Source organism: Carassius auratus, chromosome 22 (genome assembly GCF_003368295.1).
Source record: "Carassius auratus strain Wakin chromosome 22, ASM336829v1, whole genome shotgun sequence".
Lineage (NCBI taxonomy): Eukaryota > Metazoa > Chordata > Actinopteri > Cypriniformes > Cyprinidae > Carassius > Carassius auratus.
This window is the reverse complement of record NC_039264.1, coordinates 27,451,441-27,476,928: the sequence shown is the minus strand read 5'-3', so window position 1 is coordinate 27,476,928 and position 25,488 is coordinate 27,451,441. Positions and strand designations below refer to the sequence as shown.

General features: G+C 37.9%; 2 protein-coding genes and 1 pseudogene across 2 annotated transcripts in view; 1 reads left to right on the top strand and 2 right to left on the bottom strand.

Moving 5' to 3' along the window:
- Nucleotides 1-1,476: 1,476 nt before the first annotated feature.
- LOC113040552 (basic leucine zipper and W2 domain-containing protein 1-A-like) lies at nt 1,477-3,867 on the top strand (annotated as a pseudogene).
- A 1,367-nt stretch (nt 3,868-5,234) lies between these two features.
- On the bottom strand, nt 5,235-7,118 carry LOC113040206 (transcription factor 15-like). Its single transcript, XM_026198526.1, has 2 exons — nt 6,180-7,118; nt 5,235-5,931 (listed from the first exon to the last, which is right to left on the bottom strand). Exons 1-2 carry the CDS (start codon nt 6,723-6,725, stop codon nt 5,899-5,901), a joined length of 579 nt encoding a protein of 192 aa, XP_026054311.1. The 5' UTR covers nt 6,726-7,118; the 3' UTR covers nt 5,235-5,898.
- Nucleotides 7,119-14,548: 7,430 nt separating this feature from the next.
- Nucleotides 14,549-25,488, bottom strand: part of LOC113040205 (von Willebrand factor D and EGF domain-containing protein) — a 59,552-nt gene continuing 48,612 nt past the window's right edge. The window contains exons 21-33 of the mRNA XM_026198525.1: nt 24,766-24,933; nt 22,734-23,396; nt 22,566-22,652; nt 20,937-21,032; nt 20,739-20,834; nt 20,046-20,141; nt 19,831-19,926; nt 18,709-18,804; nt 18,113-18,208; nt 16,645-16,740; nt 16,284-16,379; nt 15,663-15,760; nt 14,549-15,583 (exon numbers count right to left, since the gene is read on the bottom strand). Of these exons, the coding sequence (XP_026054310.1) occupies nt 15,563-15,583; nt 15,663-15,760; nt 16,284-16,379; nt 16,645-16,740; nt 18,113-18,208; nt 18,709-18,804; nt 19,831-19,926; nt 20,046-20,141; nt 20,739-20,834; nt 20,937-21,032; nt 22,566-22,652; nt 22,734-23,396; nt 24,766-24,933 (1,805 nt within the window). The 3' untranslated portion in view covers nt 14,549-15,562. The remainder of the gene's footprint in view (nt 15,584-15,662; nt 15,761-16,283; nt 16,380-16,644; nt 16,741-18,112; nt 18,209-18,708; nt 18,805-19,830; nt 19,927-20,045; nt 20,142-20,738; nt 20,835-20,936; nt 21,033-22,565; nt 22,653-22,733; nt 23,397-24,765; nt 24,934-25,488) is intronic.

Genomic DNA, 25,488 nt, shown 5'->3' with positions numbered 1-25,488 from the left:
TGCTAATATTTATACATAGATTAGATTAGATTCAACTTTATCGTCACTGCACATGTAAGGTACAAGGCAACGAAATGCAGTTAGCATCTACCAGAAGTGCAATACGCAGTAAGTACAGAATATGAAATATTCTGTAAACATGAAATGTACGTCTAGAATTTTTTTTTTTTTACTATATTTCCACATCTTATGCCCCTTTCACACTTGCATGTTGTCCCAGAACATTGCCGGAGCGATCGCCTTCGTGAACGCAAACACATACGGGATTGATTGGGGGATGGTCCCGGTTGGGGATCTAGTAACATTGCCGGTTCAGTCCGGAACGAGTGCTGTTTGAACAAAAAGCCAGACTAATGTAGTAAAGATGTGGCGTAGTGATGACACACGTTATCGCGCCACTCTTTTACCAAGCTGTTTTGAAGGCATATCAACGTTTGCGACAAAATGTGCAAACTATTGAAGCAGAGATCAGTTAGTAGTGAATTTTTTTAAATATGCTATAAATATACTTATAAAATCTACAATTTATAGATTACTTTTGCGTGTATGTATAACATGTATGTGTGTGTATATATATATATATATATATACCACACACACACACATGCATTCATATAAAAAAAAAAAACTAGTCAAATGAAGTATATACACACACTATTAGAAAATATTTAATATAAAAAGTAAACCTCAAATAATACATAGATATATATTACACACATACATGTGTATTGTGTGTGTATATGTATGTATAAAAATCATAATTGTTTCTTTTTCTTTTCATATAGCACCAGGGGGGACTCTATCTGATGACCTGACCCGTACGGAGTACTGCCTCTTCACGGCAAGTGAAGATTTGGAGACCATGCAGGCTTACGCTCAGGTATTAGTCTCGTTTGGAGCTTGTTCTGGATTAATATCACCGTGACGGGTGCCATTTGTACTCACTGGCTTCCTATTTACAGTCTGGACATGTTCGCCTTGTGTCTTAGGTTTTTAACAAGCTGAATCAGGCGTTACAAGTACCTGGAGAAAGGGTTTTGAAGAGGAGATCAAGAAGGTAAGAAAAATTGTTGAACTAAGGATTACAGCGTATTTGTTAGTCAAACAAAGTCTGTGTCGTAGTGCATTTTTGGAAGTCCCATGGTGTCATCACCTTTTTTTTTTTTTTACAGCTGCTTTGTTTTTAAAAGGGTTCACAGAGTCCGAGAGGAATAAATTGGCCATGCTTCCGGGATCCTGCTGGCCAATGGCAATATATCAGCTTCCATCCTGAGCAGCCTCTTTAATGAGAACTTGGTCAAGGAAGGTAATGACAGACCTGTTTTGACTGAAGACTAGCAGCGTGAAGAAGTTGTAACTGATTTGTTTTCTGGGTTAATTGCAGGGGTGTCTGCCCGCCTTCGCTGTGAAACTGTTCAAATCTTGGATCAGCGAAAAAGACATCAATCCGTTGCTGCTAGCTTGCGTAAAGTTGGCATGGACACACAGGGATGGTAAGTCTTGTACTGCAGCCTCCGTTTGAGATGAAGCACTAAACCTATTAAACTGTCGTCCCGTATACGGGATGCCTACATTTTCTTCACTATATTACAAATCTAATCTTGACAAACTAGATATCGTGGAAAGGTCCAAGACCCCAAATATATATTTTACCAAGGTTTATTTTTTTGTTAAATTACGTAAGAAAAGTAATCAATTTATGACAAGAGTGCACGCTCAAAAATCTACATTATACAGGAGTTTTGACCTTTTGTTAAAAGACACCTTCATTGCTTTTTTTTTCCTCACATTTTAGAAATCATCAGAAATTATATATCAACTGAAAACTTAAATCAAAAATTTTCGTTTAAAACCCCCATTTAAAAATCAGACTTTGCATTTCCATGCAAATGTTACATAAATATCATGTTAAAATAGTGAAAAATCGAGTAACTAAGTTATAAAGTAAAACTGGCAAAAGCAAATTACACAAGAATAAACTCAAATCTGTCATTTTTACTGTGTTTGCAGACTCAACTAATGTTGAACTACTCTCATAATTAGTTTTTTTTTTTTTCTTGCTCATGTTGATGTAACCTGTTCCTCTTTTGCCCAAAACAGGAGCTGTTCCCTGCCAAACAAGCGCAGCTGCGAACACTTCTCAAAATATTTCACCGACGCTGGGCTGAAAGAGCTCTCGGACTTCGCTCGCAACCAGCAGTCCATTGGGGCGCGCAAAGAACTTCAGAAAGAACTGCAAGAGCAATGTCCCGCGGCGAGACCCTCAAAGATGTCAGTTTCTGCCTTTTCTGAATGGGACTATTTAAAATTGGGCACATTTAAAAATAAAATGATTTCTATCTGTATTTTGGCTTTGGAGGTTTATTGTGCCTGTATTTGACCGATTTGTCTTTTCCAGATCATTGCCTATGTTCGTGAAGAGATGAAGAAAACGAGCATCTCGGAGCAGACGATGATCGCATCGTGTGGACCAGCGTCATGAGCTCCGTCGAGTGGAATAAAAAGGAGGAGCTCGTCACAGAGCAAGCCATCAAACTCTTGAAGGTCTCTATGGTGCTTCTGAAAGCTTTATTGATCTGCAGTACTTCTCAAGTTAGTGGTAGTAAGTCTTCTAACTCTCTTTGCAGCAATACAGCCCACTGCTGAAGGCCTTCACCTCCCAGGGCCTGTCTGAGCTCACCCTCCTGCTGAAGATCCAGGAGTACTGCTACGACAACATCCACTTCATGAAGGCCTTCCAGAAGATTGTGGTGCTCCTTTACAAAGGTGTGTCTTCAAACAGCCGATCTTTTCTAAACTATACGGCCTAAGGTTGCTTCACTGTGGTAGTTTTTGTGCATAAATGTTACTTGGCCTGTGCAATGCTACACAGAGGTTACGTCTGGTTAAAGTGCTTTGAAGTGATTGAAAGATGTGATTTAAGATGTATTTTTGGCTCGCCTGTAGCTGATGTTCTGAGCGAGGAGGTCATTTTGAAGTGGTACACAGAAGCCCACATGGCCAAGGAAAGAGCGTCTTCCTCGAGCAGATGAAGAAGTTTGTAGAGTGGCTGAAGAACGCTGAGGAGGGTAAGAATGTTCGTTTCTTTTTTTTTTTTTTTTTTTTTTTTGAAACTTTTCAGATAGAAAGTGTCTGAAGTCTTTTTTTGTTTGTTTATTTCAGAGTCTGAATCTGAGGAAGAGGAGGGAGACTAAAACACCATGTCAGCATAATATTTTGATACAGAAGTGCTCGTCTTTCTAACTTTCTTTTGCCCTTTTTTTTTTGGCTTTTTTTTTTTTATTCTACCTCCCTCTTTTCAAACCATAACATTTAGATGTCATTTAAGGGCTTTATAACAAATGGTTAATTTTAACAGATTTTTCTAATATTAAGGTTTACACTTAAAATAGCACAAATGTTGTGGTCAACCATTGTAATTATTTACTCACTCAAGGAACTTTTAAGTGTTGACAGTTTGGACATCTTAAATTATGATTCCTTTATGAAGTGACATTCCATTGAGTTAGATCAGGCTGCCTTGTTTGCTTTTAAGAAGCTCTTTTCTATATGGGATTGATGCCTTCATGCCCCTGTCATGATCAGTACCTACAGAGGGGGGAAAAACGGTCATCTTGTCTCATTGTGACGTTATTGCCAAAGGGTTGAGTCCTTCTCCCATAACATCTGTCAGCGTTATGTTCCCTGCCTATGAAACTGTACAGTGCTAAAAAACTTAATTTGCCGAACACCCAGTAAAGACCCTTAAATGACTCCCAACCTCTTCTATGATGTATCTCCATCTTGTCACAGATTTCTTTAATCTGAATAACTAATTGACCTTTTTTTTTTTCTTTTTTTTTTAAGAAATAAAGACCTAGAAGTATATGCTTTGTGCGGTTCTTGTTTTATCTAATGTGTTTTTATTATTATTATTTTTTTACAATTGCAAAATCAGATTTGTCCACCATTTTAAATGTGCATGCCTTCTGTGACTTCCAGTAGGGGGCACCTCAAATCCAAAGCTGAAATACCTGTAGAACATTTTTCAAAAATGATTTAATGGTTTGAAAGTAATGAGTACAGACATTTTTCTTGTACAAAAATACTTGATTTAAATAGCTTATTAATTCGCTTGTCTGATGTTTGGCATGTGCAAAAGACCACTTTTAGAAGAGCGGACAATTCAAGTATTAGAATATGACAGGCTTGTGATCAAAATGCTTTAAAGATAAGCCATATTGATATAATGTATTTTGACCTTTTACATTTTTTGTGGAAAAAGTGCAAATATTTACAACTTACTAAAAGCCTTGTCATATTGCAATATTTCCTGTACATTGTGGTACTTCCATTGCACTTTTTTTCATTATTGAAAAAATAACTGCTTTTTAATGCAAGGAAGAGTCATTCTACACAGTCTGCAAATTCAGACATGCCTGTAAGCTGAAATTTTGGTTTGTGCAAGACATGCAGGTAAACATTTTGGATATGGACAACTGTTGGTACATGTTGACACTTGCACACAAATTCTACCTTTAACATTCACATTGCAGATGCAGTTTTCTGAACATAAATTGTAATCACAGTAAATGTTAGGCTCAAATTTGTCATTCCTACTAATTCTGTTAATGTAAACAATAAAACAAGGTTCAGCAGATGATTTAGAGTTTTTAGTGGTGTACTTGAGCTTAGCACACGCTCGAAGACCATTCCCCTAGACCTTAGTCAGCTTGCCAATTTGTTGCACACTTTCTAAAATCCTTACAAGGTTTTGAAACGTTTTTTTTTTTCTCTTCCAAGTCAAGCAAGAGCATGGCAATACCCAGATAAATTGCCAGATTTCCTCTCAAAAGACCAGCAATGCATACATGGAGAAAAAAAAAAAAAAAAAACTTCCTGACATATGATTCAGTATAGCTTTGTGCATGCATTTCTAGAAGTTACAAGTGCGTAGCTATAGTTGAGGAAAATGATTGCATAATTGACGCATGAAGTGTGCACAAAAATGTCTTGGATTGCATGTAATGCAACAAGCTTCTGTCTTGAGTTGGACTCAAATTTGTGCTCAAATCGCCTTCCTTTCATGCAAGTTAAGTGAAATCTACAAGACTGAATCTGATGTTTTATGAGTCAGAAGCATAAGCATGACAACATTTGTTGTTACAGTTACCTCGATGTACCCTCTTACTGAGTCTGCAAGGGTGTGAACTACTAATCGACAGTCTACGCAACTTTGTCACCAGTGTGTTCTCAAATTATGACCGCAAGGATTTAGGGTAGGCTATAAAACATTTGGGGTCAGGATCATATAACCCAGGGTTCCTGTAAGGGATCATGTTCCTTGACCAAAAACCAGTTCCCAAGACATGTTTGATTATGTCTCTCTAATTATGAAATACTGTGCATGTATTTGCCCAACCCAAATGATCATGCTGAGGTTAGAATCTTGTTTACAGTCTTCTGAGAGCCATGTTGGGATAGTGGTCCCGCCGTAGATGTGGAGACAAGAGGGAGGGGAGGAGATTTTTACCCGCTGTTGTACTGACAGCGACCCCTGCAAACCGCAAGGTTTCAATTACTATCATGTGACGTGCATGAGGCAGACACAAGACTGTTTTTTAAGGCGAGGGATGGTGTTGCTTACTATATCTGATACTGAAATAGCCTCCCACCAGGTGCAACTTTACACATATTCTCCGGTTACATTAACCAAAACACAGTTGATAAAGTGGACACGCATGCAGAAAAAGTGCATATTCGCCTCTCATCTTGTCGCTTGTTTTGTCTGTCCTCAGAGATAAACAAAAAACATAAAACAGTGTTTTGTCTCTGTGCAAGAAAATGTCTCTTTACATGTAAACATTCAGAAGTTGAGAGCTCCTACGTAGCAGCGGACAGTCGGGAGAACTTCTGCTGTCACGCAGTTGTGTGCTTTTCCCCATCTCTAAGCTGCAGAAGTACATGATAATTGAAAAGTGTTATAATTCATACCTACACAACAATTGTTCGACAATTCTATCCAAAATACATAGGCATGCATTATTGCAGTTGATCTCCTAAGAGATCAATTCAGGAAAAGGTAGAGGCAAGGTACTTCTGGCAAGTAATATTAAGTTTGGCATGCAAATACATTACCAAATTTGTCAGTTTCTGGAAGGTTCGGCTAGTTAATAGTTTCACCACCTTCAAGAACTCACCATTTTCCTCTGGTTACTCAAGCAAAAGGTGCAGATGGGTCGAACCGGTGGAGTTTTGAGGTTGGTGTTGCTTTGTAAGATGCTGTGATATTTCAGACACGGCTGCCCGTCCATGCAGTCCTCCCCTAGCAGAAGCACGTTGGCCAAGTGTGAAATGTAGCTCGATGCCAATCGCAGAGTCTCGATTTTTGACAACTTCCTGTCGGCTGGCTCTGTAGGGATGAGGGTACGCAGAGCCGTGAAGGCAGTGTTGACGCTATGTGTGCGGTCTCGCTCCCGAGCATTGGCTGCCTGACGTTGTTTGCTCACCCCTGAAAGTCTATGACACCCTCTGCGTCTCCCAGCCTCCCTGTGGCCCTGCATGGGACTTCCTGCGCCGGTGGATTTCTCCGAGCTTTCGCTGCCACTGTCCAGCTCATCAGGGTCGGAGGGCAAGCTCTGGGTATCGTGTGCAGGATGCTCGTACTCCCCTACGGTGGACTTCATGGCGTGCAGAGATAGACTGATAGTTGTGGGTAGTCCATGGTGTAGATGCTGGCTGCCCATGGTACTTTAAGCTGAGTGAAAATAGCAGCCGGGGGGCAGCTGCGTCTGATCTGGTATCCAGAGATCTTCCGTGGCCCCGTGGCACTTCAGCATGCCATTTCTTGAATGACTGATCCCTTTCTGGATTTGTCCGCCACCATGTGGCTGTGGAAAAGGATGGACAGGTGGAGATGGGGGGCACCTGTCATGTCCCAAAGAAGGAGGGCGTTTTGAAGATATATAAATAAGTGCACGCACCAACACACGTTCAGGGATTTTGGTGTTTTTTACACCTTTGGTCTGTAACATTTGGGTTCTGGGTGACCTTGTGCAGGTCAACAGGAAGCCAGGATGGTGATCTGATCTATCTTCCCTGAGAAGACCTTGTTTTCGTCTCTTCGTTCTCGTCCATTCATCCCTTGCTCCTGATATTGTTTGCTCAACATTTCACATTCTCCATGGCTTATAAAGTCTTTGTAAGTTATATAATTTGTACGCAATAGCTAAGCAACCTTGTTCTGTTTGACCAAGCGCTAAATTTAGCTCCAAAAAGTTTACACGGAGACTGTTGTCGTTGTCTGTAAAATTTGTATCACATGGACCGTGGGTCACTCCAGGTCCAAAATGAGAGAGACACAGTTGGGATTTTAAGTTAGTGAGTGTTTCAAATCTGACAGAATTGTTTGACATGAGAATAACTGTGAAGAGAGTTCTTGGAAACGGTTTGACTCAAATCAAGGTGTCAAAATCAGTTGGTGCCACTTTTTAAGTAACTGGAATCATTTCGCTTACTTGAAAGCGTACTCAACATCGGTATTCTGAAGTTTTCTACAAGAAAAGCTATTTTGCTATAAGTTTTAACATCCACACCACCACCACAAGAATCCATGTAAGTGCTAATCAAACCAGTGAGTCTTTTCCACAGAAGCTTTATGTAGCTCACAACATTAGTGCTGTATAAGAGTGCTCTCTTATTATAGTCAGCTGCAAATATGTCTTGACCCCAAAAAAATTCTACAGTAGTTTACAGTAGTATCAAATGTACTTAAACATACTAAAAGTTTACCAAAGTTTGACTCCAAGAAAGGCCCCGTTTTTCAAAATGGCTGCCGCCAGGTCCTTAAAATGACCATTACTCCTTGGTTTTCCTCGAAGACCAGAAATATTGGTGCCTGATACATGTTTTTGCCATGTAATATTATAACTAGCATATTTGCATGATAGATAAGTGATTACAAGTCCAATTATATATTAAAGCAATTGGTTACAAGCATATTTATGGGCAAAATATGTACAATTTCCCTTAAGTACATGCAGGTACATGTAAAAAAAAAAAAAAAAAAAAAAAAAAAAATCATGGAAAAGTTATTTATTTTTTTGTAATTTAATTTAAAAAAGCAAACATTTTATATTCTACATTTATTGCACATGCACAAACTGAAATATGTAAAGAGTTTTTGTTTGAGTTCTGATGGTTACGACTTACAGCTTCAGTCTATTAGTCATCCTGTTCCTCTCGAATGCCCTGTCTGACTGAACAGCCCAGGTGTGTTCCTGTTTCTCACACGCACATACTGTCGTCAATCTTTGGAGGCGGTAAAAATATCAGTTGGCGTTCACCATACCTACATTACATTGTTGCTTTGTTTGTATGGTAGTTTATGCAGACGTTTAGTTACACTTACAACTTGCTTGATGACAGTTTTATCTTTAGCCAGATTCTACGGTTTCCCTAGACTGAGTAGTAGGACACTAGCTTCATATTTTTCAGTGTCCACCACTAGATGCCAGTAGCACACCACTGGAGATTTAAGGTAAGAAGCACACATCTAAGAATTGACAAGAAAATAAGTGAACTAATTGGGCATGAAAACAAAAATAGGTTTCAATGCACCGTTAACTTATTAGAGGTTCCAGTGTGGAACCTATGAGCAATCAAAGCTTAATGTGTGGAACTTGTCAGTGCTTCATTGAAACCTAAATTACTATCGACAGCCTTTCAGCCATTTGGTAAGTTTGTCCAAATGAATTCTTCTTATATATTCACATGACAGCTCTTCACTAATTTGATTAACCTTCGAGTTCTTTCTGAAGACCTAAATTACAATATTCCCAAAGTTCATGTGTGGATGAGCTTGCCCGTGGCCCAAACATACACTCCAGTGGGTGTGTTGTTTATCCTGACAGCATCACCTCTAATCTTTAAGAGTGCCTGCTGGAATGCAAAACAAAGATACGCCATTATAATCCTCCGAGAGTTTGCATGGCACTTAAATTTGCAGGTGAAAGATCCTGGTAAGTTGCAAAACCCAGGCATTGGCTCATAGCGACGCTTTCCTGGATACCCGCTTTTGTGGAAGCAAGCAGAGCATGAAACAATTCATATTTTCATTGAACAGTTTTGCAGTTCCAAGTTTACATAGAGAGTATGACATAGTTTACAATCCAGTTCCAGTTGAACGAGGCTGAGTGCCAATTAGCATTTTAAAGGCCTGATTTCTTGTGGAGCAAGATTATAAAGCTCTGTGCACACCTTTTAAGCACCTGTTTTAAAACTGTTGGAAAGAGTGTGATTAGATTCACAAATTAGAACACTTTCAAAGCTCCAATGAAAACTCTGGCAGTTTTTTGCTCTCGGGTTTTGGAGTGCTCTTAAATACAGGTCACCATACAAAGGATACCCTGTCCACCTACACATAGATCTGAACACTTTAAAAGCAACTAATCTATTTTGAAACCATGCCATGAAGCATAATCCAAATGATAAGGGCAATTGCAAATCATGTTTTTGAGATGCTGGTCTACTGAACAGCAGTGCCAAGAGAACATTAGCATCTTGTTATGCAATACATTTTCACGTTCCTAATCATACATTATGTCATAATATATTACACAGATTTTTAAATTCAAACTTTTTGAAAATGTAAACCATATTAATTCCCAATTAATTGAACACAAGGCTTGTGAGAGAAAAAAAAACATGTTGCATTTTTTTACTAGCTGTGCTAATTAGGCTAACTGTGCTATGCTAACTTTTAAATGTTAACCCAGTAAGGTTAAAATTGTGCTGTGAAATAAGTTATGGCAGATCATTTTTTTTTCAGATCATGTACTGTGATGAAGATATGAATTTACAAATGGATTACTGAAGAAGAAAAAAAGACGAATTTTATAAGTCAATACATCAGCAGAGATAAGTCTGCCATTTCACCAGAAAAATTTAAAGAAATTAAAAGAAACACACAGATTTATCATTCACAATAAGATAAAACAAGTTAATTAGGTTCAGTTTTCCCTTTCTGACTTTAACAAAATCATCCTCTAGGAAGTGACATCATTTTGGAGGGAAAAATGGAATGCACAATGAAAGTATTAACAAACGATTTAATGCCCCTTATCTTTGATTGTTTAATTTTGTTTGTCACTCTAAAGTTATAGAGTTCAAAAGCAACTGCGTAACAGGAACAACCCTTTGAACAACAAAGAGACAGGAAGAGACTGAGTTTGAAGCCATATATTAAGGTAAAGAAACATATGACAGTCCAGCACAGATGAGAGACACACTTCATGCTTTCATTTCTCTTGCTCGGCCGGAGAACCTTATGAGGGTCTCTCTAGTGCCCTTGCTGACCATTAAAGGCAACTAATTGGAGCCCAGGGACAGACAGCTCTGAGGGCTGTAGAAACCTCTCAAAGAAAAGAGTCCCCAGATGAGATCTCTACAAGGAAAAAAAGTAAATACTACTGCAGTGTAGGAACACAGTCTATCATGTACCTTCTTGCTACCCCAACTCAAGGGAGGAAAAAGAAAGGGAAAAAGTCTTGAGGTGATGGGTTTCTGGGATATATGGTTTACTCATCATGCTTGAGAGTTCTGAACTATGGCCAGAAAACTGCACTCCTTTCTTCTCAGCTTTTCCCTTTTCTCCTCTAATCTCCTGTGAGGTGGTTTTAACTCATTGTATAGTGAAAATATAGTATCCATGTTTCTTTTGGGATACTGATCACCATTTGTATAACCACAGTTTTAATGCCATGGTCAAACTATTGTTAATGTAGCAAAACCATGGTTAATTTTTGTAAGGGAACAGTCAGCATAGACTTAGTTTTAGCAGATGTGTACACAAACATGTAGCTACGTGAACAGCCTCTTAAACGCCACTAATCGGATCTCAGACTAGCATACAGTGACATTTAGAAGCAATGTCTTCATTCATCTTTCTGAATGAATGGTTCATTCAGGAATAATGCACAGTTAGCTGGTCATTAACGCAAAATAAACCCAGACAAGGTGATCAGGACCTTGGCATAAAGCAGATGGCTCTTGTAGCACTCTGAAGGGGTTTGCTAATGCTAATGAGCGGCTAACTGCTGGCACAGCTATTTACAACATACAAAAATACATACAAGTTTAGATACTTGATTAAACACTTTTTTTTAAAGCATTTCAGAAATGAGGAAAACAACCAACACAGTAAAACAAATTTAGCTTAATGCTTGTGCTAATCTGAAATCCAAGCTAACAACATTTTAAGTGACAAAGTAACTTGTCTTCATCCATTTTAAGTTCTTTTGCATCCAGCTCATTGTGTTTCTTACCATCCAAGCAATGTTGAGGTTCTGCAATCTCTAACTGCTTTGAGAGCTAATGTAAGTTGCTAACCGCTAATCAGCCAAGACCATAGAAAACAAAGTTGCTGATCAGTAAAATATCTCACCTCATAACTTAAGGCAAGTTCAAATAATAGATCAAATTAAGCTGCTCATCTTTCAATATGACCTCTAGACAAGCAAAATGTGATTAGAGAGAGTATCTAGAATTATCTAAACAATCCCCAACAGGTTTAAATATAACACATGGAGTGAGAATCACAGCTTGACAAAAAGATGTTAGAAAGCTGTCATCATATTCAGCATAGTTAACACATCCCAATATACTAAATAACAACACTGATCGAGATAATAATGTAAATGTATGGCTTAATCTTTCTCTTTATTTAAAAGACCTTGAGACATAAGAATATTAAAGCAATAATGAGAGGTGGTGTGTTATAATACAAAGTGAAGCTGATTAGATAAACCCTCCTTTGTTATTAACCCCCTTTATTATTAAATGGTTTCAGCTGAAGTATCATAAAGAAGTGTTTGATAATAATAATTACATAATACAAATACAATACATTAGCTTGACTATTTACCATTGATTTTTCCAATAAGCATAAACAAGAGAACCACTTATTACTTATCTTAAAATGAAGCATATGTCTACTGAAATAATTATGTGCATGATTCTTGCACATGACTGATTAAAATCAAATTAGATGCATACCCAGAAGATTCAATCTGTTGAACATTAAATGGAAATATATCATTAAATGAAATAAATATATAAATTTTTTTTTTTTTATTAGGTCAAAGCATCATAAAAATTTATAGCTGTTGAGGCCACTTCAAAATCAAAAGAAAAAATAAATAAATTATGTTTTACACATAGAATGCTGTTCTTAAGACCACTAAAAGGATGGTTCACCTGAAAAATAAAATTCTGTCAAAACATTTAATTGATCCAAAAAAAAAAAAAAAATATTATAATGAATAGCCAAATTAGTATAATTGAATTAGCCTATAGGCCAATAAATTAAATGACATAAACATTAAATTTCTCATTTAATTTGTACAAATTATTTTTTCAAGTATTTCATTTATTTTAATATTAATATTATAAAGGTGAAGTATGACATTTCTTGATTTGAGATGTGCACCCTCAGACGGTTTATTCTGTAATGTAAACGAACACCACAGTCAACTAACATAATAATACAACTCTGCCATGGTTTCAATCAGTCCTGATACTCATGTAGGCTACAGTGAGACAAAAGAATAGCTGATTGAAAGACATCAATTTAGCTTCAAAACCATTAAGATCAGAGCACAAGAACAGACTTTGTGCATATGTTGCTTGTTTCTTCGGCACCCGCTCAAATTTATATTTCACGCACGCGCACTTTACTATCTTTCTGTGGACGTGTCTACTGGGCTGTCTGTCGGCGATTGACAGGTCTTGATGATGTCTAAAGTATAGGTAAAGTACCTCCCCCCCCATGATCCTCGTGTTCCTATTCCTACTCTATGAAAACTCACACCACCTGTGGTTGTAATCTACAACCTGAGCCTGAAAGTGAGATGATGAAATTCATTGTCATGCCATTTTAGCGGGAGGTACGAGACAGGGAGCTACGCCTCTCCATTGAAACGAACACACTTTCAGTCACACCCATGGGCGGACACATTGGGAAGGTGCTTAAAGTTGTGAACTTGAGGAATTATCTTACTGTGCAGGAATTCTTGATGTCTTCAATTAAAGATTTGTCCCATATGACTTTCCTTAATATATCGTAAAAGTCACAAAGCCCTGTGCGACAACATGTAGACCTTAAAGAGAAAGTTCTCCTAAGAATTACAAATCCTTAATCACGTTCTGCTTATACTCCACCTTATCCAGCAGCCATATCACCCTGCAGGCCAAGACTGCTTGCCCACTGAAGCTCAGCAGGGTTGAGCCTGGTCAGTTCCTGGATGGGAAATCTCCCGGGAAAACTAGGTTACTGCTAGAAGAGGTGCTAGTGAGGCCAGCAGGGGGTGCTCACCCTGTGGTCTGTGTGGGTCCTAGCGCCCCAGTGTAGTGATGGGGACACTATACTGTCAACAAGCACCGTCCTTCGGATGAGACATTAAACCGAGGTCCTGACTCTCTGTGGTCATTAAAAATCCAAGGATGTCATTCGAAAAATGTTTTGGGGGTGTAACCCCCGCATCCTGGCCAAATTCGCCCATTGGCCTCTGACCATCATGGCCTCCCCATATCTGCTGATTGGGTTCATCACTCTGTCTCCTCTCCACCAGTAAGCTGGTGTGTGGTGGGCATTCAGGCGCAATGGCTACCGGTTACGAAAATTAGACCTAATGGCTATCGTAAAAGTGTAGGAACTGTAGTCATTTTTGGCGTTTACCATTTGTATAACCACAGTTACAAATACCATGGTTAAACTACGGTAAGTGTAGCAACAACATGGTTTAAGTAACCATTTTTTTTATTATTATTATTTATTTGTAGTAAAACCATGGTTAATTTTCACAAGTTCACATAGATTACTTCCATGTTGCAAAATTAGTTTAGAAAATTGAATTTTGTAGAATAAACATGAGGCTGTTAGGGATAAAGGCTGTGTGGCTGCATGAAGGCCCTACATCATGTAATTTTCACAACTTTCAAAGCTGTTTTAAGTGTTTTTTTTTTTTTCAGAAAGTTGTTACATTGGTTGAACAATCTGTAAGTTGTATCTAAAGTATCTAATGAATGCGCTGTACTGATATATTTCATAGCCTAATTTTCATACCTGTCAGAAATTAAATATAGCCCTACATTGACTAATTCTATAATATCGACTGCTTCTATTCTATAATATCGACTGACAAAACTTAAGGTTTGTAAGTTTTATTTTTATTGAAATGTTTTTGGAAGACATATGTGTTCACCAAAGATTAAAATATAGTACAAATTATAATATTATGAGATGCTATTACAATTTAAAATGATTGTGAATATATTTTAAATCTAATATATTCCTGTGATGCAAAACTGTATTTTCCGCATAATTACTGCATTATTCAGTGTCACGTGATCTTTCATAAATCATTTGAATATGCTGATTCGCTACTCAAGAAACTTTTCTCACAATCAGTGTTAAAAACATTTGTCCATACTGTGATGCATCATTCTTTGATGAATAGAAAGTTTAAAAGTACCATGTTTATATGAAACTTTTGTCACTTTATAAATGTCTTTACTGTCACTTTCAAGCATTTTAATTCGTCCTAGCAGAATAAACGTCTTTTAGAAAAACTCCAAACTTTTGAACAGTTGTGTGTGCATTTCATAAATATTCATAATTAATAAATCAAACACTAATCAGCCTCCTCGTAACCCTTTCAAACTAGTGATGAACAGTTTATTGTCCTCTGCGTTAAAAAACAGCGAGCTGTTTAATGTTTGCCGTCCTTTTCTCTTTATTTTTGCGCACCTCAGCTAATCGTATACGAACAGCTGGATTATTAGCTATGCATGAGAGGAACTATCTGCGGCTGACTCATTAATGGCAGCCATCAATGGCCGTTAATTAGTTCAGATGCTTGTTTGTGTTGTCACCGAGATGTCTGTTTATATTTGCCAAGCGATCTGCGCTAAACCTGCAGCCACTGCACGCTCCGCCAAGCGTGACACAAACAGCATGTTTACGTGGTTTTTTAACATTCCAGTCACATTAAAGGGGACGTCCTCTGAGAAAGAGAGTGCAGCCGAATTTCAGGCCACGTAGTTGGAGGAAGGATGACAAAGGATGCTAAATTGTCTATGCCTTGGCTTGAATAACAAGAGAGATCGTTTTTCGGTCAAACTCTGCTTTACACTGCAGTGTGTTACAAATCAAATCTGGCCAAACAAATCGAAGGTCATTTTTAGAGGTGAAGCATGACATTTATTTGCCACTGCCGTCCATCACTAAACGGAATTGCAAAAAATATTTAGATCTTCTGGGTAAAGTGCGGGAATGATGGACGTTAGAATGAACTGCAAAGTGTTTCGTAAAATACACCCATTTATTTTGTTCGGAATCATTTTCACCAATATAGAAAAGTTTGAAGACCGTGAAATAAAAACATTATATTATACCTTGTACATAAATTAATATCTTCAGATATGATATTTACAAATTGAAACAGATGGTGTAACCCTGTCAGGTTGATAAGTAGTAAAATATGGGCCCAGTGTCCTCAGTGCAGCAATGACTCGTGGCATTTCCTTACCCTCTCTGGACAGGAAGCTGCAAAATAATATATATATATATTTTAATGCATTGTTTTTCTAATAAAAATATTTATTTATTCATTTTAATTAATTACCTTCTTAGAGCAAAGGGTTCCCATGTAACCACTTCTGCAAGCGCACACATTAGGTTGAACACATCGGCTTCCGTATAAACACCTCTGTTCACAGATTGCTGTGGAAAAATCATGTCATTAATTACCGTTTTATTAGATATGTTTTAGATGACAGATTTTGAACGGAGTAAGTACAAATATAAAACATGATGAAATATGCATATATATATATATATATATATATATATATATATATATATATAGACGGATAGGAAGATAAGAAGACATTTCGAAGAATGTCATGGTTGCTCTTTTCCATGTTAAAGTGAACAAATGCTGTCAAGAAAAAAATCTAAACATAAATCATAAATGGTATCAAAAATGAGTCCATATTTTTAGCTTTACGGATGAACTGAATATATATATATATATATATATATATATATATATATATATATATATATATATATATATATATATATATATATATATATATATATATATATATATTAAATCCATTGTAGCTTCCCAATTGTCATTCAAATATGTCATTTCATGTATCTAAAGTTTCATGTTAAATGAACTATTCCTATGCTGCGGTATTAGGTTTGCATTTCTGTTGCTCGGATGGGAGTCACTTACGGATTTGGCAGAGAGTTCCCTTCCAGCCGGGACGGCAGTGGCAGGTGTTCGTCCCCACACATTCACCTCCGTTTAAACACTTCTGCAGACACACAGCTGGAGGAACAGAAACGGAGAGAGAGAAACTACATCAAACAAACAAACAAGGCTCTAATCACTGGAACACACGACCAAATGTGTGATTTTGTTCAGATTATACAAGTAGAACTGTTAGTTTCTGTTAAATATTACACAGGAACTGTAGGATTTCTGTTTTAAGGTAATCCCTGTGACTGGAATGTTTCCACTCTTGGACTGTTGCTAACATGAGGTAAGGAGGTCACTTCAAGGTCTTGGTTTAGGATGAGGTTTGGTTACTCACGTTTATCACATCTCTTTCCGCTCCAGCCTGACGCGCAGTCACACACATCTGGTCCGACGCATCGCCCTCCGTTCATACACACCGGCTCACACACACCTGTGGAGGGATGGAAAGGTAAAGCTTTGGATTTACTGATTGACTGATGTAATAAAATAACTCCGTTCTGGTTTTTTGTAGACACATGAAGGATTTTAGAGTTGGATTGGTCGATATGTGTCTGAAATACTGATTTCAATTTTGACAACAGTAACAGATCATATTAAAAGGATTTCTAAATAAAACAAATAAAAAAAACATAAAAAAAAAAACATGAATAATAATAATGTACTAATTCATAGACTTTTCCATTTAGATTTTTAAAAGATTGAATACAATTATTATAATAATGATTATTATTATTATTAATGTTAAATTCAATTATACTAATTATTCATACTTCCTGATAGAAACAAATGTTTATTTTTTATTATTTAATATAAAATATGACATTCTTCTTATCATAACTGATAAAAGGCTTTAAATCAAATGTTTATTATTAATACGTTATTCTCTTATTTTTATATTTAAAATTAGTTTAAATTATTATTTGTAATTAATGTCAAATATTTATTATTAGTATAGCTATTTAATTTAATACATGTTTAATTATTGATAAATTATTCATGTTATGATTTATTTTTACATTTGAAATGTTCTTTATAATTATTAAATATAATATAATACATTTTGACATTATTATTAACATTATTATTATTATAAACATAATTATTGTAGTAGTTGCTGTTACTATTATTATTATAAAAAACATTTTTACTTGGATGTTTTATTCATAAATTTGTAATTTAAATGTTTTTTATTATAAATGACATTTTATTATTATTTGAATATTATTATTATTATTTAAATATACATTATTTTATCTGTTTAAATTTGTCTTCATTATTGACTATGATAATATTGAATTATTATTATTATTATTATTACCATTAGCATTTTCTCTATTCCAACTATATTTAAAAGCAAAAATTAATTAGCTGCTTACTGACTATGGTGTGAAGTATATTTAGAAAAAAAAATGGTTTACGTTTGACCCCAACATAATGACATTATCAATGTATCTTAAATGTTATTTTAATTTGAATATTCATTTAATGAAACTTGCCATCCAAATGACTTGATCCAGTCCTGATATGTCTCGTAATTCTCGCACTGAAATAACTCACTGTCTTTTCTTAGTTTCATCTCTCTCCCTTCTTGATCAGACAGACCATATGTAAATCCTCAGCTAACATCTGATATTGGCTCCCAGAGCGCCATTTTCTGTCATTTTGATCAACAAAACAACTCTATAGTTTCCTTCCATATGCTGTGACTTAAATCCCATCACGTCTTGTGTTTCAAAGGGGGCTTAGAGATATAAACCTATACGTTTATGATTTAAGATTTACCAAAACCTGACAACACTTACTTTTCTCACAGCGTGGCCCAGAATATCCCTCCACACATGAGCAGATGTTATTTCGTATACAGTGTCCGTTGTTCTTGCAGGGTGGGCTGCACACGGCTGAAAGAAAGAGAAGCACATAAAAGTCCAGCGTTTGATGAATGAAAATCACACCTGTGTTCTCTGAACTGATGACGGACACATCAAACAGCCGTAAGGTCAAAATCTGACATGCCTCGGTAAACTCACTCTAAAAGCTCCTACATTTCACAAAACTTGAAGCAACCCAGACATTAGAGTCATTCCCCATCATCAAAAACATCTTTACCAAGCCGCTGTTTCAAGCCATTACGTGAATCATTCCTCACCCCATGAAGCTGCTGCAGAGGAATCGATAAATACACATCAAACGTCCTGAATCTGGGGCTACGACATCTGGGGCGAGCGCAAGACTTCAGTAGAATCCAAATGTTTTTTAAGGCCCATCCATTTTATTGTTTTAAAGGTGCTATAGTCATGCTTCACCTCACACTCTTAAGGAATTGATATCCGGCCTTTGTAGGCTCTCAGAAAACAAGGCGATGCATCAGGAAAGTTGATTCAAAAAGAAGTGCCGTTACCGGTTTGACACCGAGCCCCGTAGAAACCAGGCTGGCAGGTGCAGGAGTTCGGCCGAATGCAGGTTCCACCGTTGAGACACACAGGGTCACACAGAGCTGCAGACAGATACATTTATTAAATAAAACGAGAATGAAACCTCGGCTGGCGTTTTGGGGTCAGATCTCACTGTTGAGTGTTTGTGAGGTCAAAATCCCAGCAGAGGTGGTAGAAAATATTCTGCAAAGAGAGTAAATCTGGCCTATCAATGACTTTCAAAGAAATAAATTATTGTTCAATGTCAAACTAAAAACCTTTTGAAATTCATAAATAGAAATTGTTCATGATGTTTATACAATAGTGAGAGCCTAGGCTAGAATTATACACACACACACACACACACACACACACACACACACACAGATATATATATATATATATATATATATATATATAGAGAGAGAGAGAGAGAGAGAGAGAGAGAGAGAGAGAGAGAGAGAAAGAAAGTGTGGTGAAATTAAACAACATTAGAAATAACAGATGAAAACCTATAAAAATAGAAAATTAGAAATGTTGCATTTGCAGTTAACTGAAATAAGCTCTAAGATATATAATTCTCAAGTACTAAACAAACTAAAAGTATATATATATATATATAAAATTACACCTACACATAATAACAAAAGACACAATCTCATAACGAAATTAGTAAAACTTTAAAATAAAAGCATTCAAATAAAAATTTACTACATAATGATAATATAATATAAAGTTAATTCACTGTCTCTTCCTAAAAGAAAACACCCCTTACCTATAGCAACATCTTATTGCATCACCTTATTGCTTTGTTTAGAGAGTCAGAGTTGACTTCTATTGGTTTAAAGTATTATTTATGTGCATAGAAACTACAGTTGTTACTTTGATGCTTTCTACTCAATTGCTAGTAACTGATCCTCACAGGTTGATGAGAGGAAGTCATCATCAGGTTGAAATAATAGCTGATGTCTTCTCTGCACCACCAGAAAAATGAAAAGATAGAGGTTCTACATCAGCTAAATGCCACCAGGAAGAAGCACACACAGATATGATGGATTTAGTGAGAAGAGATTGGTCCCAGAGGGAGCCAACCACACACACTCTCTCACCGGTCTCGCATGATGGTCCCGTCCACCCCACCAGACATTCGCACTCATCCGGTGATGCACACTTCCCACCGTTTTGACAGTGACTGTTGCACACCACTGTGTAAATGAAACCAAAACACATGTGATACCATCCGTGGCCACTAGGGGTGCAATAGATCACGTTTAACATCCGCATGCGCATGAAATCCAAGAAAACGTGATTTATCAGGACTCACTGGTTTCACATCTGGGCCCTACGAAGCCATAGGGACACGAACAGGTGTTTCGTCCCACGCAGGTGCCTCCATGCAGGCAAGGCAAACTGCAGAGAGCTACGGGAATATTCATACGACCAAATGCACATAAAATAAAGTCATATATCACAAAAAGCAAACCGCTAACGCATACCTCATCAAGCCTGTGCAGATTATTCGGCTCTAGCCTCTTTATGGAAGGCACAAATGGTACAGATTTGCAAAATGGTACCAAAAAACATAATGCTTGAGGCCATCTGTGTGCGATTTGACAGAAAATAAACCTTCACTGATATAAAACGGACAATCATTTTCCTCATCATAAAATGTGTATGGAAACATTCGTCAAATGAAATGCTTTCAAAACAATGTTGTCTCCTATTAAATTTATAAATGCCACTTCAACTTGTAATAAAAGCAGCAAATCATGGTTCATAAAAGTCTGTGATGTAAACAAAAGGCTATTGACCATTAACGGTTCATAAACTAAAGGCTGTTACAGACAAGAGGCTACTGACCATTGTTTAAAAAGACCAGAAAAACAGCACTTATCAAGCCATTTCATAGGATCATTAACTCAAAAACGCCTACGAACTACAAAAAAGTGGAAAAATGCACTTCTTTACACAATATTTAAACTAGAGCTGAATGGCAATGCAATTTCAGCCCTCTTACCGCTTTCACAAGCCTCTCCATGGTAACCTGACATGCAATCGCATACATCTTGCGCCACACATTTCCCTCCGTTCAGGCAAGCTGGACTGCAGATTGCTGTGAGAATCCAAAATGATGTTATTCAGCAAATGAGTCTTGAGATTATACCTATGACCATATTTACAACATCATAAACACTTGTGCGTTTTTGTTTGTGACCTGTTTTACAATTGGGACCACGATATCCCTTCTTGCAGCGACATGTGTTGGGGGCCGCACACTCCATGTTTCTACCGCAGGCATGTCTGCACACGGCTGAAGGCACAAATGGCATGCAAACACAAATAACACATGGTCAGATTCACTCTGTCAAAAGGCAAACACATATTTTCCGCCATCTGCGGCCCTGAAGCACAGGAAGCGAAAACATACACAAATTCTCTATGTACTATACTTATTTTAAGTGAGCACCTTTTAATTAAAGCAAGTCGTTTTTAAAGTTCAGGAGACACTAGTGTTATATTTTTAGAGAATTACCATGCTTGCCGTTTAAGATTCACCCTAAATTGTTCCTTCAAGCAATCAGAAAAAATACAGGACTGATTTGAATAGTTGGGTATTGTTCACCGCATAAATTTTGTAGAGTTCAACGCAAAACACCTGTGACTATCTTGTGCATGTTGACGCTATATTCATACCTTGAAAACAGTGCCAGAATATAATCCGTGAATGCATAAGTAATTATTGTCCTGAGTGAATTTCAACATTGTAATGCAATAACACGGGATTACAATAGCAAACATGTTTCTAGTGATTCTTCCACCCACTGCTCCTAGTTTTCTCAGGTTCGCGAACCCATGGGATAGAGCTCAAGGAATGTATTTATTCCTTATGCCTAGAGCATGCTCGGGGAATTAATTTATTGTTTACACCAGTTACTGTCAGTTGTCAGTCTTAAACTCCACATGCTGCACACTTTTCCGTAGTCTAGACCTCAGAAATCATGCCCACTATCTGTTCACGGACATTTTACACATAAAATCAGCAATTACTATACAGATATTGATCGTTAAAATCAGACTAAATGGCTTTGCACTGTTTCTGGGAGTCGGGGTCCACCATTTTGCCTGGGAACCTAATCAGGAATGTACTGGTTTAATAAAATGAACAAAGTTTGCCAGGTTAGTGGCATCTAAATTATGGTATTTCAACTATTTCAGGTAAACCATCCCTGAAATTACATATGGCTAGCTGACCATACTTGTCGACACTCTTAGCAGGGCAGTTTTTTTTAAAAGGGACAATTTTGTATTTTTGTCTTAGAAGCACCTTAAGGTACCTAAACACACTGCATGATTTTCGGCTGTCCCAGATGAAAGATTGGTATTGCGAATTAATCATGGCGATTTCTGTGATTGTGGCTCCTAATCGGTTGTCCTGTGTCACACAGTGAGAGAGGTTCAAAGATGGCCGTTGTCATGATTTTGCGACCAAAGTTAGCCTACAATACAGCATGATCATTGCACAGTGTGTTTGCTGGTACAATCCACGTTTACTGACCAACCAACCAATTATTGGATTCATGTCGGACCCTAAGTGTGACCTGCAGTGATTTGAAGGATTGCTAAAATTTTTGGGCTTTTAAAAAGTTATTAATATGCACATTTTAGGGGAGGGTAAGATACATAATAAAAGATACATAAGAGACATTTGCACATTTTGCAGTGTAACTGGGCAATCTTTTTTCTCAGACGTTTATGTCATGGATAAGTAAGTCTCTAATGTTGGACTTGCATGGATAACTAATCAATAAATAAAGAAAAGTAATCTTGCAAATCTAAAAATTACCTCTGCACATTTGCCCATCTCCAATGTATCCCAAAGGACACCTTCCACATATAGGTTTCCCATCCCCTGCAAGCTCACAGTGGACTCCTGGGAAGCAAGGGACATCTGCACAAGTGAAACTTCTTTCCTCTAAGAGAACCACATTTTTGCTCTTGCTTTGGTGTCTACCATTCTGAAGAGTTGGTTGGTTTTCCAAGATTTTGGTTTGGCTTTGCCCACCAAGGTAGGTGTAACTCTCCTGAGGTAGTGGTTGCGTCTCATAGGGGTCTTGGATTCTGGCCCCAAGGCCTCCATCTGCAGAGAACTCAGTCTCCGGAAAGGAGAAAGAAAGGGAGGTTAGGGCTGCTGTTAGGGGTTTCTGGGAGTCTAGAGGTGTCCAAGGTCGAGGTCGGATAATTGTGACCAGACTGGATTGCTCTGGTGACTTCCTTAGTGCTTTAATGTGCCTTGAAGTGTGAGGTAATGTGACTTTTCCAGGCGTGACGCCTGCAAATCCACCTGCAGAGACTTTAAATGAAGCATCTCGCTCCTCTGGACTCGGAAGAACGTTCAGTTGACTGTGAGAGCGAGAGAGGAGGTGATCCCTGCTGCTGGTTGAGGCTGGTGTGTGTCCTCCAGTCAGCTCCAACTCCTCTTTCCCAGTGACAGGTGGAAAGGTTGGTGAGAGGGGGATGCGAGTGGTGACCTGATGGAGTGGGACCCTCGCTGGTGAGGATAGGCGTCTCTGAGGTTGCCTGAATGGAAGAACGGGTAGGTGCAGATGGGGAAAGCCGTGGGAGACATGGGGTAGGTTGTTCGTAACTTGGGTCAGTTGTGGTGAGTAGCGGGGTGCTGGATAAGAGGACAAGCTTATTATGCAAGTAGAAAAGCAACTTCTCAAGCTTATGAACAGTAAATAATTTTAATATATCTTTCAAATTTTTACTTGTCTGCCCCAACAAAGCTCAAGATGAAAAGAACAGATTGATAGTGTAGTCTGCAGTTATGATTCATCAACATCCTCTGGATATATTAAACAGACTATTGAAGATTTTTTCACAATGAGATCACCAGAAATACAGTTATGATGCAATGGTGCTCAGTACCAGCTTAAAACCTCATGGTGGTGCTGGTATATTTACTTATAAACAACAGAAAGTCACTGTGGCTGCTCGACAATATTTATTTTGTCCCCCATCCACATGCGAGAGACAAAGACACGATACAACAGAATGCAATCCCGACAACAGAGACACACAGTTGTTTCTGAGTGTGTAAGAATCTGGGATGCATGTGGCGACAATAAGGGAATTAGCTTACAAAATGAAGCTGTTTCTTTTCTAGTTCCCACTGTGTCTGCTCATGGATTTACTCCTGATAACGGCACTATTAGGAATGATTCCAGCAGTGGCCCATTCATAGGGAAAAATGCATTAAAAGTCATTAGCCCGCTCTGAAGGCTTTTACCGTCGTGCTGCGATACTGCAACCAAGGAAAATGTATTCGAGGGATTTTTCACGCAAAGGAACAGATTAAGAAGTCTAACAACATTTCCATTGAGTAAAATGTAACATACTGTACTCTGGGGATAAGAAGGGATAAGATGCAGTCTGGTAGTTTTGCTTTTTTTTTAAATATAAAAGGAGAATCAAAGACTAAAAAAACAGAAACAAGAAAAAACACCGATACTCTGTTAAAAACCCAGTTTTCTGTTCACTCTTCCTCACTGTCTTCACCCCTACTCACCCCCTATCTAAATGAGTTTGCACACTTTTTCCCTAATTCCTTACTGTCTTCTTCTGTTCCCTATACTCGTCAGCCAAAAGCACATTGTTGGTCAGCAACCACCGATCCGCAGCCTGTGCATGACGGAGCATTAGACGTTTCCAGGTCTCACTTATCAACCGTATCAAAGCACCTGTCGCGTTCTGAGGATTACGACAGGCTTGTTTCCCGTTCGTTATGTTTTTCTCTAATTACTGGAGCTCTGCGCATTCAGGGGATAAAACGAGGAGGATTAAGAAAGGATTTAAGAGGAAAACATCGACAGACTCATTTTTAAACAAAGCTAAAAAATGTAAGTTAAGTCTTCATGATGATACAACAACTCCGAAAAAGTTGTATTGTTCAGTTTTGTGTGTGAGCTTGTGCGTGCATTTATATATTTATATACAGTTTTGAAAGACTGATTGCAATGTTGTTAAGTTAAAAAAGTACTTACTGCTTTGCTTTGATTGTTTTGTGCAGGTGCGCCCATTGCCCTGGTATCCTGGAGGACATCGTCCACAGACGTAGCCAGTGTAGGGCGGCCGGAGGTCAATGCACTGAACACCTGGAAAACACGGCCTACTTGCACACTTGGATGTCGCGTTTAGTCCTTTGGGAAAACCTGCACCATAAAGAAACATTGGTTTTTAAATTTCCCATTAATATATAGACGTGATGTTCTGTTAGCATTCACTCGTTAGCATCTTAATAGAAGATTGATGTGAATTTAGGGTCAGAAGCCCCTGGGTTTTGCGTCCTCCCTCACCTTCAACTCCTACCAACAATTTCAGACTCCTATATGGCCTCCGCAGGCTACAAACAGTTACCCAACCACAACAGACTGGTGAAGGATTAGCTATGCGGGGAATCGAGGTCTCACTCATACACTAGGGAAGATGTCCTGATGTCAGAAGGTGTGAAGCAACACCCTGAAATCTTTACCTCATTTCCTGTGACTAAAAATGACCCCATTGTTTTATACACCACTGAACAAACCAGTGTCCTTTTTACTCTACCACATATAGGTTACAGCATCCATCTGAGCACTTTTGGAGCACGCAGGAAATTCTTTTTTGCAGCAGGATATGGGGTCACATCATCATATTTTATTGAATAAGTACACCCTCATCTTGCTCATGATCATCCAGACGCACGCTCCTGTTCTGTCGAGCATCAC

Excerpts from the sequence above, each read along its gene's own strand:
- LOC113040206 (XM_026198526.1), bottom strand. The coding sequence starts at position 6,725 with ATGGGCAGCCAGCATCTACACCATGGACTACCCACAACTATCAGTCTA. Across the intron at positions 5,932-6,179 it reads TGAGTAACCAGAGGAAAATG|CTTAGAGATGGGGAAAAGCA; the intron begins GTGAGTTCTTGA and ends GTACTTCTGCAG.